Raw genomic sequence first — 13,400 nt, forward strand, 5'->3', positions numbered from 1 at the left:
ATAGGGGCCTCCGACGGTGTCCTTCTTGCGTCTCTTACAGCCCGTCTGTGTCATCCACCCTTTCTAGGGTTGGATCTTCCTCTTCTCTGTAAGCCTCCACGGCCCCCATTGCTCCACAGCGTTGCCGTCCAGCAGAACCAGGAAATGAGCCACACAGGTCATTTAAAATTGTTCAGTAGCCACATTTTAAAAAGTTGAAGAGAAACAGGTGAAATGAATTTTAACAACATATTTTACTTAGCTCCATCTAGCTGAAATAGCATCATTCCCACGTACAATCGCTATTAAAAACTTAGCGAACGAGATATTTATTTACCACTCACGTTTTTAAAAGTGTTTGAAATCCAGGGTGTATTTTACACGGCCATATCCCAAGCTGGAATCTAAAATTTTATCAAAAACATTTGATCTCAATTCAGAGTTTATTACATTCGCTGTTGCAAAAGTAGATTCACATACCCAAGGTGTCCTAGACTTAACAGAAAAGTTTTTCAGTAATTGAATTCCATATTTGATTTTAAATTTAAATTTCTTGAACTTAAATACAGTTTGAAAGTTGAGTCCCTCAGTCACACTTGCCACATTTCACGTGTTCGGCAGCCTTGTGTGGCTGGTGGCGACCCTATTGGACAGCCCAAATAGAGAACATTTCCATCCTTCCAGAAAGTTCCACTGGACAGCACAAAGTCTAAACACCTCAAAAGGACTTTCAGAATTTTCTAGAACCTCATCCCAACCGATCGCACTTATTTATTGACAGTGTTTTGCACACGTTCGCTTTCCCGTGCACCACTTTGAAAAACATGCCCTTTCTTGCCTTCTTCTCCCAGAGAAGTCTCTTGTCTCACGCGCATGTGGCATCACGGCCAAGCTTCCTCGAAGGATTCTCCCCTTCTCCTTGCAGCAGAATTAACTGCCGCCTCCGCTTCCCACGATGGAGCAGGACGCCAGGGAAGGGGCCGCAGGCCCGTCCAGCCCTGGCGTGGCTCGCTGCCCCGGGAGCTCATATCCCCATTTCTCCTGGGGCAGATGTGAATGGATCCTCTAACGCGGCAGCCCTGGCCCTGCCCCGCTGGAAAACAGCCACACAAAGGACGGCACTGTGTCCTGCTCGGCTGGCTGCCCCCCGAGCTGTGAGCGCGGGCCTTCCAACAGGAACACGGCCTGGGTACAGGCCATGTAATTCTAGGCGGGCATCGGGCTCCACGAGGAGAAAATGCTTTCTTTGCCCTCACAAAGGGAAATAGGTGCCTGGCGGCTCTGACACTCATTTTTCAAAATGGGGACTGGTATGTGTGTGTGTGCATGTGAGCGTGTGTTTACCTTTTTAAAAACTATATCACACATCCAGGAAAGTGCACATAATTGTACAACTCGAATTTTCACAAAGGTACTATACCCTCATAACCAGCCCCCAGATGCAGAAAGAGAACATGACCAACCCCCCAAAAGGGCCTCCCTCCCACGCCTTCCAGACTCTTCTCCACCTCCCCAGAGTCACCACTTCCCTAACTTCTAGCCTCATGATTCATTTTGCCCAGTTCTGAACTTTACGCACAAGGTGTGTCACACACTGTGTGCGTTTTTGGCGTCTGGCTTCTTTTGCTCAGCACTGTATCTGCCGTAGCTTGTGGTTAGCTTTGGAATGCTTTTGCCATTTCTGGCTCCTGAAACTTTATTTGTAAGAAACCACAACAGTTAAAAAAGGAAGAAAACACTAGATGTGAAAGACAGGTGGTGGTTGGGTGGTTTGAAGTGCGAAGAAACTTGTGCTCAAGTCGAGCGGTGTTCGCCCTGGGATTTTCTAGGTTGGGGAGGTTGTCAGTTGTCATTATCTACCTTTTATCTTTATTTAGGGAAGCCTTGTTGAGGGGGTAATTCTTGGGTCTTGAAGGGACCTGAACTCCCTTCCTGGCTTTTGGACCAGGCTGCACACATCCTTTCCTCAGATCTTCTTTCCATCCTGTAGAAAATGAAAGATGAGGGTGGAGGAGAGAGACGAGGGTCGATTGAATTTCTGATCTGGTTTCTTCTGGTTTTGCTTTAGGTGAAATGTCTGCTCCAGGATTGTACCAGGCGGCCGCTGGGCCTTCGTCGGTGCCCACGGCACCCCCATCCTATGAAGAGACGGTGGCCATTAACAGTTACTTCCCCACGCCTCCTGCACCGGTGCCTGGGCCAGCCACAGGGCTCGTGACTGGCCCCGATGGGAAGGGTGTGAGCCCTCCTGCCTACTACACCCAGCCAGGGCCCGTCCCCAACGCCAACGCAAGTACGTGCAGCCTCCCGGGTCCCCCTTGCTGCCCTGGACTTGGAGCCCCCACGAGATTCAGGGGAGCCACCCAAGTGACTCTGAGTCTAAGCGAAACGCCAGTCAGTTCAGTTTTCATTATTTGTATGAAATGTTACATACAGTCTTTTAGGTTCCGCATCAGTGAGGCTCATGGCTTTTCTGCAATAAAGTCCAGTTTATGAGCTTTCCCGAGTCCGCCATAAATCGATCCTTTGGCACTTATACAGAGGCACAGCCAACTGTGCCAGAGAAATTTGGCAGTGGCAGTTTGCTTTTAAGGGTCCCCACCCTTCCTGCTGAGGTTTGATAGAAGCGCTGGGCCCCAAGTTCAGGGCTGGAGTAGGAGAGGGGAAGAAATAGCTATGAGTGAGGATGGGTGAGCTGAACCCGCCCCGGCCGCCAGCACTCCGTTTGCAAAGGTTGTCCCCTGCCTTCCAGCAGCTTCTTCCTGGCCTTGCCCTTGGGTACTTCCTGCTGCCCAGGGAGGAGCCGCTTCAGTGTCACAGTCAGCGCAGGAGGAAATCGCCAGGTCAGAGAGCGGTCCTGTGAGTCTCTCTGGTTCACCTAACCCCCTTGAGCCTCAGTTTTTCCATCTGTAAGTTGGGGTTCATCAAGTACCTACATCAGTGAGTTCTTAAAAATGAAAGTGTATAATAAGTCATTATTTGATTAAAGTGCTCAAGTAACTTTGACCCCTTGAGAAGGGAGAGGACAAAATAACTTTTGATGATTTTAAATCCCTTTCTGCTCAGTAAATTACTCATTCTTGCACCAAAAAAGAATAAATAAATAAATTATTAACACAATTTACACAGAAGTCCTAAGTGTGCTTCATCCTGCTTTTCTGGGAGGGGCACCATTCTAGGTCTCTGCAGGAGGACTGGGCTCAGTTAGCTCTGGCCATTGTTAATTTCCTCTAATACATAGATTATAACAAGGGCATTCCAACAACCTAAAAAGGAACAGAAGGAGGTCACTTTGACAGAAATACGAGCTTAAACCACTTTGCCAAATACCAAACAGAACATGTGAAACTGTTAAGTGCCTCGGAATTAACACGACTCTGGACTCTCTTCCAATGGTTGTGAACGTCTGTACATGTTTGCCATGTAGCTGTCTCTTTTTAGCATGATTTCATATGCTCCTTTCATGTGTCCACGCGGTTCCCTGACTTGTAAAGAACAGCATCAGAGTTCTCCGGCCCTGTGAGCTCTAGCCTCTGCACTGGGCTCTGGAGTCGATAATGGAGCCTCCTTTTGTGAAAAGAGGGAGTTGTTTCATCCAGAGGCCAGTCTGTGCCAGGCTCGGTGTGAGGCTCTTTCTTTACCAGCATTATTTTATTTAATCCTAACAACAACTTCGTTATATCCATTTAAAAAACAACAGCTTCATTGAGATATAATTCCCAGGCCATAAAGTTCAGTCTTTTCAAGTGTACAGTTCAGTGGTTTTAGTCTGTTCGCAGAGTTGCACAACCATCAGCACGCATTCCAGAGCATTTCCGTCACCCCGGAGAAAAATCCTGTACCCGTTACAGTCATTCCCCATTCCCCCTCCCCCAGCCTCTGACAGCCACTAACCTAGGGGTGAAGAAAACGGGAGGCAGAACCCCGCATCACGGTCTCTGAAATGACCATCTGCGGACCACCTTTGGAGAACCACCCAGGGCACTTAGAACGCAGTTTGGGGACCCTGCCCTGTATCCGCTGAATCGGACTGTGCTTGGGAATCTGCGTTCTTAGGAAGCTTCCCCACACGGGTCCATGGACCGTTGGGTGTGAAAGCTGTCTGAGCGGAGCCACACCCCTCCTCCAGGAGTGCGGTCCTTTTCCGCATCTTGCACTGGACTTTCGGAGAGCCCCTCAAATGGTAATTTTGGAAATCTGCTACTGTTTCCTGTTTTTCCCTTTTGATCAGCCCCCCCCCCCTTTTTTAATATTAGCTTTGGTTTTTATTATAGAGCATATATATCAGGGCAAAGTGCCACACACACGGCTACAAATCATTTTGGGGAGAAGAAGCTGTAAAAAAAAACAAATAAAACTGCAACTGCTTCAGTGACGTGCTCCCAACTTGAGAAATCCATGCTGGCAAAGGAGCCGTGGCCCCTGGAAGGGGCTTCTTGCTGGTGGCTGCCCCAGCTCTCCCTCCTCCAGGAGCACAGTCCTTTCCCCCAGCTCACACGTGCCGGTTCGGGAGCCCCTCAAACGATCATTTTGGAAGTCTGCTACAATTTCCTCTTTCTCCCTTTTGATCAGCCTCAGCCCTACCTCCCCCATTTTTATATTGTGGTAGAATATGCAACATAAAATACATCATCTTCAGCATTTCTGAGTTCAGTGGCATTAATTATATTCACATTTTTGTGCAACCACAACCACCACCCATTTCCAAAACCTTTTCGTTTTGTGACACTAAAACTCTATCTCCATGAAACAACTCCCCATTTGCCCTCCCTGCAACCCCTGACAACCACCCTCTACTTTCTGCCTCTCTGTGTCTGACTGGTGCCTCCGAGACGAGGAGTCCTGCAGTGTTTGTCCTTTTGTGAATGGCTTGTTTCCTTAGCAATGTCCTCAAGGTCCGTCCATGTTGTAGCTATGTCAGAACCACATTTCTTTCTTTTCCTTTTTTTTTTTTACAGGGACACAGAGTCAGAGAGAAGGATAGATAGGGACAGACAGACAGGAATGGAGAGAGATGAGAAGCATTAATCATCAGTTTTTCATTGTGACACCTTAGTTGTTCATTGATTGCTTTCTCATATGTGCCTTGACCGTGGGCCTTCAGCAGACCGAGTAACCCCTTGCTCGAGCCAGCGACCTTGGGTCCAAGCTGGTGAGCTTTGCTCAAACCAGATGAGCCTGCGCTCAAGCTAGTGACCTCGGGGTCTCGAACCTGGGTCCTCCGCATCCCAGTCTAACGCTCTATCCACTGCGCCACCACCTGGTCAGGCCACATTTCTTCTTAAGGCTGAACATTTTGTCGTGTGGATGGACCACATTTTGCTTATCCATTCACCCATCGGAGGACATTTGGCTCCTGAGTGTGCATCTAACTGTCAAGACCCTGCCTGGACCTTCTGTCACCTGACAAGTGTTTTCCTTGTCCACTAATCAGGCTCTGTCCTTCCCCCTCCGTCAGTTGCCGTGCAGACGGTCTACGTGCAGCAGCCGGTCTCCTTTTTCGACCGCCCCGTCCAGATGGGTTGCCCATCCTGCAACAAGATGATTGTGACCCAGCTGTCCTATAACGCCGGTGCCCTCACCTGGCTCTCCTGTGGGAGCCTGTGCCTGCTCGGGTAAGTCTGGGGTTCACTCGGACCCCCAAGCTCTCCCACATGCTTCTCTTGCCAGATTTCTCCACTGTAGCACATACTTCTATTGTGTGGGGAGTCGTCCTGTACAGGTAGACGTTGAGCAGCGTCTCCGGCTTCTCCCCACTGTGCGCCTGTAGCACCTCCCCACATCCTGATAACTGGAAATCGTCTCCTGCTGAGAACCACTGAGAACCTCTTGAGCATATCAGTGCCTGGAAGCTGCTGTCCCACCATTTCCCCTTACTCCTCTGCTCAGACCGTTGCCTGCATGCAGGGACAGGCATGGCCGCCACTAGCATCTGTGTAGGGTGATGCCCGAGGGATTTCTTTTTTTTCCTAGAATTTCATGACCTAAATGATAATGTTTGCCTGACTCTGAAAGAAGCTTTAAACAATCTGTGCATTAAAATACGTGATCGTCATCTCTTCAGAATTTCTTACCCTTTTACGAGCCCAAGTATTTTTCCCATTGCCTCCATAAGGGGATTGTGTAAATATTTATGTCTGCACCAAGGGTATTATATTAAAAGAAATAATAGTTTCTGTTCTGGGAGAAATTTGAAGAAACACAATTTAATTTTTTTCCCCCAAAGAGATAAAGGCAGTCACCCTATTCCTGGTCCGGGGGACTCGCTCAGAAAACCCTGGGGCTCTGTTTTCTTCCACAAAGGAAATGGTGTTTGTATATCTCTGTTCAGGAGCCCTTGCCTCTTGTATAACTGGCCATTTCTTACTATGTCACAGGCCTCATGAAGGTCTGGCCTGTGTTTGCTGATTACATAGGTTTTGGGGGACTTTGGTTGTTGCTCTAAGAAGCAGCCACTCCATATGGAAAAGTAATCAGCCTGAGACTGAGGTCAGCAAACTATAGCCCAGGGGCCAAATCCAACCCAGTATAGGCTTTATTGGAACACATACGTGCCATTTGTTTTCTTTTTTTTTTTTTTTTTTTTTTTTCATTTTTCTGAAGCTGGAAACAGGGAGAGACAGTCAGACAGACTCCCTCATGCGCCCGACCGGGATCCACCCGGCACGCCCACCAGGGGGCGACGCTCTGCCCACCAGGGGGCGATGCTCTGCCCATCCTGGGCGTCGCCATATTGCGACCAGAGCCACTCTAGCGCCTGGGGCAGAGGCCACAGAGCCATCCCCAGCGCCCGGGCCATCTTTGCTCCAATGGAGCCTCGGCTGCGGGAGGGGAAGAGAGAGACAGAGAGGAAAGCGCGGCGGAGGGGTGGAGAAGCAAATGGGCGCTTCTCCTGTGTGCCCTGGCCGGGAATCGAACCCGGGTCCTCCGCACGCTAGGCCGACGCTCTACCGCTGAGCCAACCGGCCAGGGCCACATACGTGCCATTTGTATGTAGATTATCTGTGACAATTTTCACACTCCGCTGGCAGATAAAATATATACTGTCTGGCCCTTTATAAAAGAAGTTCACCAGCCTCAATCTAAGACTTTGAAAGGCGCCCAGATAACCCAAGACTGAAAACATGCTCGGTACAGTCTGTGGCAGCAGCCTGGGCGGTAGTTGCTGTATTAGTTGCCTAGAGCTGCCGTAACAAATGAACACAAATCTCTTGGTTAAAAGTAATAAATATTTGCCCTGGCTCAGTGGTCAGCAAACTAATTAGTCAACAGGGCCATATATCAACAGTACAATGACTGTAATTTCTTTTGAGAGCCAAATTTTTAAAACTTAAACTATATAGGTAGGTACATTGCTATTAACTTAGAGTACTCCTAAGCTGGCCTTTGCACCCGCATATGGTATTTTGTGGAAGAGCCACACTCAAGGGACCAAAGAGCCGCATGTGGCTTGCGAGCCGCGGTTTGCCGACCACTGCCATGGCTGATTAGCTCAATCTGTTAGAGCATCGTCATGATGCTCCACGGTTGCAGGTTCGATCCCTGGTTGCAGCACATGCAGGAACCAACCAGTGAATGCGTGAGAATAAGTGGAACAACAAATTGATGTTTTTCTCTCTTCCAAATCAATACAATAAATAAATAAATAAATAAATAAATAAATAAATAAATAAATAAATAAATTTATTCTCAACATTCTGGAGGCTAGAAGTCTAAAATCAAGGCACCATGTTCTCTCTGAAGGCTCTAAAGAGAGAACCTTCCAACCTCTTCCAGTTTCTGGTAGTCCAGGTGTTCCTTGGCTTGTGGCTGCATCACTGCCTCTGTCTTCACATGACCTCTGTCCCCCTGCATTTCTGTCTGTCCTCTCCTCTTCCTATAAGGACACCGGTCATTGGGTTTAGGGAGCCCACCTGGTTTATCCAGCATGACCCCATTTTGTGATCCTTAATTATATCTGCAAAGAACCGTTCACCAAAGAAGGTCCCATTCATAGGTTCCGGGGGATGAGGAAGCCTGACGGATCTTTTTTTTTTTTTTTGTATTTTTCTGAAGCAGGAAACGGGGAGAGACAGTCAGACAGACTCCCGCATGCGCCCGACCGGGATCCACCCTGCACGCCCACCAGGGGCGACGCTCTGCCCACCAGGGGGCGATGCTCTGCCCCTCCGGGGCGTCGCTCTGTTGCTACCAGAGCCACTCTAGCGCCTGGGGCAGAGGCCAAGGAGCCATCCCCAGCGCCCGGGCCATCCTTGCTCCAATGGAGCCTTGGCTGCGGGAGGGGAAGAGAGAGACAGAGAGGAAGGAGGGGGGGGGTGGAGAAGCAAATGGGCGCTTCTCCTATGTGCCCTGGCCGGGAATCGAACCCGGGTCCCCCGCACACCAGGCCGACGCTCTACCGCTGAGCCAACCGGCCAGGGCCTTGATGGATCTTTCTGACAGCCACCATCCACGCTATTCCTGTCGCTAACATGGTCTGTGTGTGGCTGTTCTTATTCTTCCAGGTGCATCGCGGGCTGCTGCTTCATCCCTTTCTGTGTGGACGCCCTGCAGGACGTGGACCATTACTGTCCCAACTGCAAAGCTCTCCTGGGCACCTACAAGCGTTTGTAGGACTCGACCAGACCTGGAGGGAGCCGTGTGCGGCAGGGCAGGAAGCCCTTTCCGACTCTCCCCAGCTCCACCCCTGGCGGAGGTCCCACCTTGCTGGTCTCACCTCTCCAGGGGCTCCACCTTCGTGTCTTCTTTTGGGGGGAAAATATCGCAAAAGTAACACACGTCCAAACCCCAGAAATTGCTGCTTGGAGTCGTGCACAGGACATGCAAAGACATTCACCTTGAGCACGGGGTCCGGGGCTTCCCGCCTGTCTGCCACCCAAGTCCGTCGTTGACTTGTCTGAGTCTCTTCTGGTGATTGCCTTCCCAGCTTCCTTCCCTGCCTCAGTGGGCCTTCTGGTGGGGGGCTCAAACTGAGAAGCCTTACAGTTTGCCGTATTTTTGAGACTTTTCTGGCCTGACTACGGCTAAGCCAGCCTTCAGTGCCTACCATCATGTCCATCTGTTCTCGTGTCTGGTGACAGGAACCTTGCCCTAAGGCCTTGGCTCTCAGATTCTATAACCGCAGGCTTTTCACTAGCACAAAAATTCACTTTAATTTCTTAATTTGTTTTTAAGTCCGTGGAGGGACTCTGCCCACCCCCAGGCACACGTCTGTGCGGTGGTGACCTCATGCTAGCTAGTGACACAGAGCCAGAGCCCACCATTGGTCCGTCCGCCCTCCGTCCTCTGTGCCGGATCCTCAGCTGCTTTTCATGAAGGGCTTTTTTCTTATGGAGAAATTATTTGCATTAACAGTTTTTATGACCTTTTGGTCTTAAACACCTTTGAACATAGTTTCGAAAGGGGGTTTATAGAACCATTTTCCATAACCATGTAATTGGTATCATTTTCCCGTTTGCTGGGGCACTCTCGTATATACATATATATATATATTTTTCCCTTAATAGAAAGTGTAATGGATAATTACATCCACTGCCCTTACTCAAGTTTAGTGTGGTTCTTAAAATCCTCTATAACGGGACTCTGAAAGTGGGGCCCCTTCTGTGTCCTGGTGGAAAGCCTGTGTGAGTGCGTCTGGGTACCATGGTGCTGAAAAGCTTGGGGACCTCAATGAGCTCAAAGGAATCTAAAGTCTGATTTTATTTTTCAGAAATGTAATTTGTTGTATAACATCGGAAGACAGGATTTCTAGAACCCCAGCAGCAAGCCAGAGTTCTGGGGTTGCTGCTGTCACCTCTGAAATCAAGACAAAGCCGGACTCGACTTCCAAGAGTCCCCGTTTTGATAGTAAATAGGCAGAGGGAATGCATGTGAATAATATCATGTAGAAATCAAGCCCTAGACCATGAATGAAAATCTGTATATTGGCTGAAAATTAAGAGTCGTAACCATTGATTCAGCTTCTTCATTTGATGTGTTGAAAGTTTCAGTAATTATTTTTGCAACGAATATGGATACTACACCATACTTTGGTGTTCATCTGCTTTTAAAAAAAAATAAAGTCTTTGGTTCATTTGGTGAACTATTTATCAGTTCTTACAGTGTGAAGAACGGTCTCATGCTTTTAGCCGTCAGTTACAAAGAACTTTTATTTGCTCCATAACAGCAGAAAATCCGTCCTGATAAACACTTCAGACTTACTGAATGAACATCCTGCGATGTCAAGATGACCGATGTGGAATTGGGTGGATTGCTAGGGAGTCAGATTAGGACATTGGGCTATTGGAACCCAATAGGCGTCATCGGTGGCAGCCAGCCATAGCTTTCAAGTTTTAATAAAACGCACAGAAGAAGGCCGTCTCCATTCATTCTCTGAACAAAAACATGCTTTGTTAATTGATCAGGGTGGCAGTGAGATGCTAGAAGGAGAACGTTGTAACTCACCAGGAATATGAAGGGCATCTTCCCCTTTCCTACCTGGTAATAAAGTTTCATTTTTGGAAGGTGCAGAAAAACAATGTCATCTTGGTGTGGCTTACGTTGTCATAAAAACCCTATCTTTTAGGGTCTTGGAAAATTGCTCCTCACTCAGTTTGGATCCTTTGTTTTCTTTCATTTGACAAAAATGCAAGGCCATGCATATTTAGCAGCTTTGCTCACATGGCGGTATATGTGTTCTCAAGCTGTTATTAATTACATATCCAAAGTCTTCAAAACAAGAGTCCAGTTTCAAGGGCCATAAAATATACTGTGGAACTTTTAAACTTATGTCAGATGCCTGGAGACCGTCTCTGGAACTTAGGGTCACCTGAGCACTTATTGGACATTCCATTTTATTGTTCCAAGTACAGGCTAACTCACATTCTTGTACGAATTAAAGGCCCCTTTGTTCTGCCACTGTTTGCTGGGGATTTGGGAGTTGGTTTGTTGCAAACACTGAATCACAGTCAATTGATTGAAGTACGTTATATCTACTTGGACCTCAAAGAAGAATTTTACCAGTTTCAAACCTCAGATGGCTATATTTCTTATATATTATTAGTCCATCTAGGTGAGGTAACCTTATACATAAGTGTTGGTTTGTGTCTTGTAAATAAAAACTCAGTTTTTGCGTCTACTTAAAGCCTGCTTTAAGCACATGGCTGATTTCTGACTGATCTCAGTACTACCCGTGAAAATGTTTTTTCTAGGACCACTGGCTTCCCCATCACTATTAAGAGCACTTCTAGTAGGCACTACACTATTTATAAATGTGGCTTCATACACGCATATACAATTCTGCCTTAGTTTTCTCTCCAGTGACAGCTTCTTGTGTTTGGGATGTTAAAATCCTTCTCTGACTTTCTGGGTTCAAAGATCTCTATTAGGAGTAAATATAGACGTTGGGATTTTACTTACAAAATTCTGATTTGCATTTGGGAGCCTATTAAAGTTATCTCCTGCACTTATGACTCAAATGTTTACAATGAGTCGTCTGTTTTTCATAGATGCATGACTGAATTGAAAGTAGACCCAGTAAGGGTGATGAAAGGGAAAGGAGATTTTTAGTCTGAGGATTTTAAAGAAACAAGATTCTAAGGCTCAGAAAGATTAAAAAAACAAAAACACTTCATGGCCAAGTATACAGTCTGGTGCATTTAACTGTTTTGTGACTGTTCTCTGTAGTATTAGAAAAGTGTTCACATATATAAACACCCTCTCCCCCCCCTAAAAATAAACATTTTTAGAGCAGTTTTAGGTTTACAACAAAATTGAGAACAGAGTTCCCATATACCCCACACATGCCAGACTCCCCCATTATCAACATCCTGGCCAGAGTGGCACATTTGGTACAGTTAATGAACGTACATTGATACGTTAGCATCACCCAAAGTCCATAGTCTGCATTACGGCTATGACTCTTGAACCTCATGGTGTATATTCGGTGGGTTAGGACAAATGAATAATGACATGTGCCCATCATTATAGTACACAGAGAGTAATGTCACTGCCCTAAACGCCCTCTGTGCTCCACCTATTACCCTCCCTCCAAACCCCTGGCAACCACTGACCTTTTTACTGTCTTCACAGTTATGCCTTTTGCAGAATGTCACAGTTGATGTCATGGTATTTCAACCTTTTCAAACTGGCTTCTTTCACTTAGTCATATACGTTTAAGTCTTCTCATGGCTTGATACCTCATTCCTTTTTAGTGCTGAATAACATTCCATTTCCTGGATAAATCACTCATTTAAGTACCTTTATTTTCTTTTTAAGTTAGAGGAGGGTGAGATGGTGAGACAGATTCCTGCATATGCCCAGACAAGGATCCACCTGGCAACTCCTGTCTGGGGCCAATGCTTGAATCAACCCAGCTATTTTTAGCACCTGAGGCTGACTCTTGAACCAATCGAGCCACTGGCTGTGGGAGAGTAAGAGGGAGAGAAGAGGGAAAGGGAGGTGAAGAGAAGCAGATGGTCACTTCTCTTGTATGCCCTTGACCAGGAACCGAACTCTGGACATCCATATGCTGGGCCAATGCTCTGTCCACTGAGCCAACCCGCCAGGGCCTCATTTAAGTACCATTAAAGCTCTTAGCACTGCACTGTCTTAAGTGGTCTGTACCTGGTTTCCAAAATGGGCAAAATCAGTTTAGCGGGTGGGTCCAACACCACAGTGTCACCACGAAGCACAGTGGTTATATAGTTGTGCATATGCAGGAGTCACAGAGCAATAGGAGTGCCAAGGGCAACATCTGGTAGCCTCTGGTCTGGCACATCATACAGCTGTGGTTTTCATGTTGTTTCGCATTGATTGACTCCGGCTGTATTCAAGGTGTCATACAACCTGGGTACCAAACCCAGCTCTGCTACGGAATAGTGAGCAGTGGACTCAGCACTGCCCTGCCAACATTTCTGGTGGCTTTGTTTTTCTTTTTAAGCTAAAATTTGCCTAACATTGAAGTGTATATAATTCAACAACATTTAATACATTGTGTGTTGTGCAACCATCACCTATATTAAGTTCCAAAGCATTTTCATCGTCCACCTAAAACCATATACCCACGAAAGAGTCATATCCCACGCCTCCTCCTAGCACCTGGCAGCCACCAATCTGCCTGTTTCTTTGGATTTGCTTATTCTGGATACTTCATATAAACAGATAACACGTGATCTGTTATGTCTGGCTTCTTTCACTTAACATCATGTTTTCGAGGTTCATCCATATAGAAGGTGTCTGTGCTCCATTCCTTTTAGAGGAATAATAGTCCCTTGTATGTTTATACCACGTTTTGTTTATGCCCTCGTCCATTGATGGCTTTTTGGGTCACTTCCACATTTAGGCTACTGCAAACACTGCTGCTGTGACCATTGGTTTACAGGTTTTAGTGTAGGCATATGTTTCATTCTCTTGGGTGTGGAATTGCTAAGTCATACAGTCAT

The 13,400-nt window shown here is 47.0% G+C and overlaps 1 protein-coding gene across 2 annotated transcripts; it reads left to right on the forward strand.

Moving 5' to 3' along the window:
- Window positions 1–2,047: 2,047 nt before the first annotated feature.
- Window positions 2,048–8,779, forward strand: LITAF (lipopolysaccharide induced TNF factor). 2 transcript variants are annotated; one of them, XM_066382601.1, is made up of 3 exons: window positions 2,048–2,272; window positions 5,414–5,594; window positions 8,484–8,779. In XM_066382601.1, the coding sequence occupies exons 1-3, from the start codon at window positions 2,053–2,055 to the stop codon at window positions 8,590–8,592; spliced, it is 510 nt and encodes a 169-aa protein (XP_066238698.1). In that variant the 5' UTR covers window positions 2,048–2,052; the 3' UTR covers window positions 8,593–8,779. The 2 variants fall into 2 exon arrangements, with proteins under 2 accessions (XP_066238698.1, XP_066238699.1); XM_066382602.1 differs by having other exon boundaries at window positions 5,438–5,594.
- The last annotated feature ends 4,621 nt before the right edge of the window (window positions 8,780–13,400 follow it).

Source organism: Saccopteryx leptura, chromosome 4, assembly GCF_036850995.1.
Source record: "Saccopteryx leptura isolate mSacLep1 chromosome 4, mSacLep1_pri_phased_curated, whole genome shotgun sequence".
NCBI classification, from domain to species: Eukaryota; Metazoa; Chordata; class Mammalia; order Chiroptera; family Emballonuridae; genus Saccopteryx; species Saccopteryx leptura.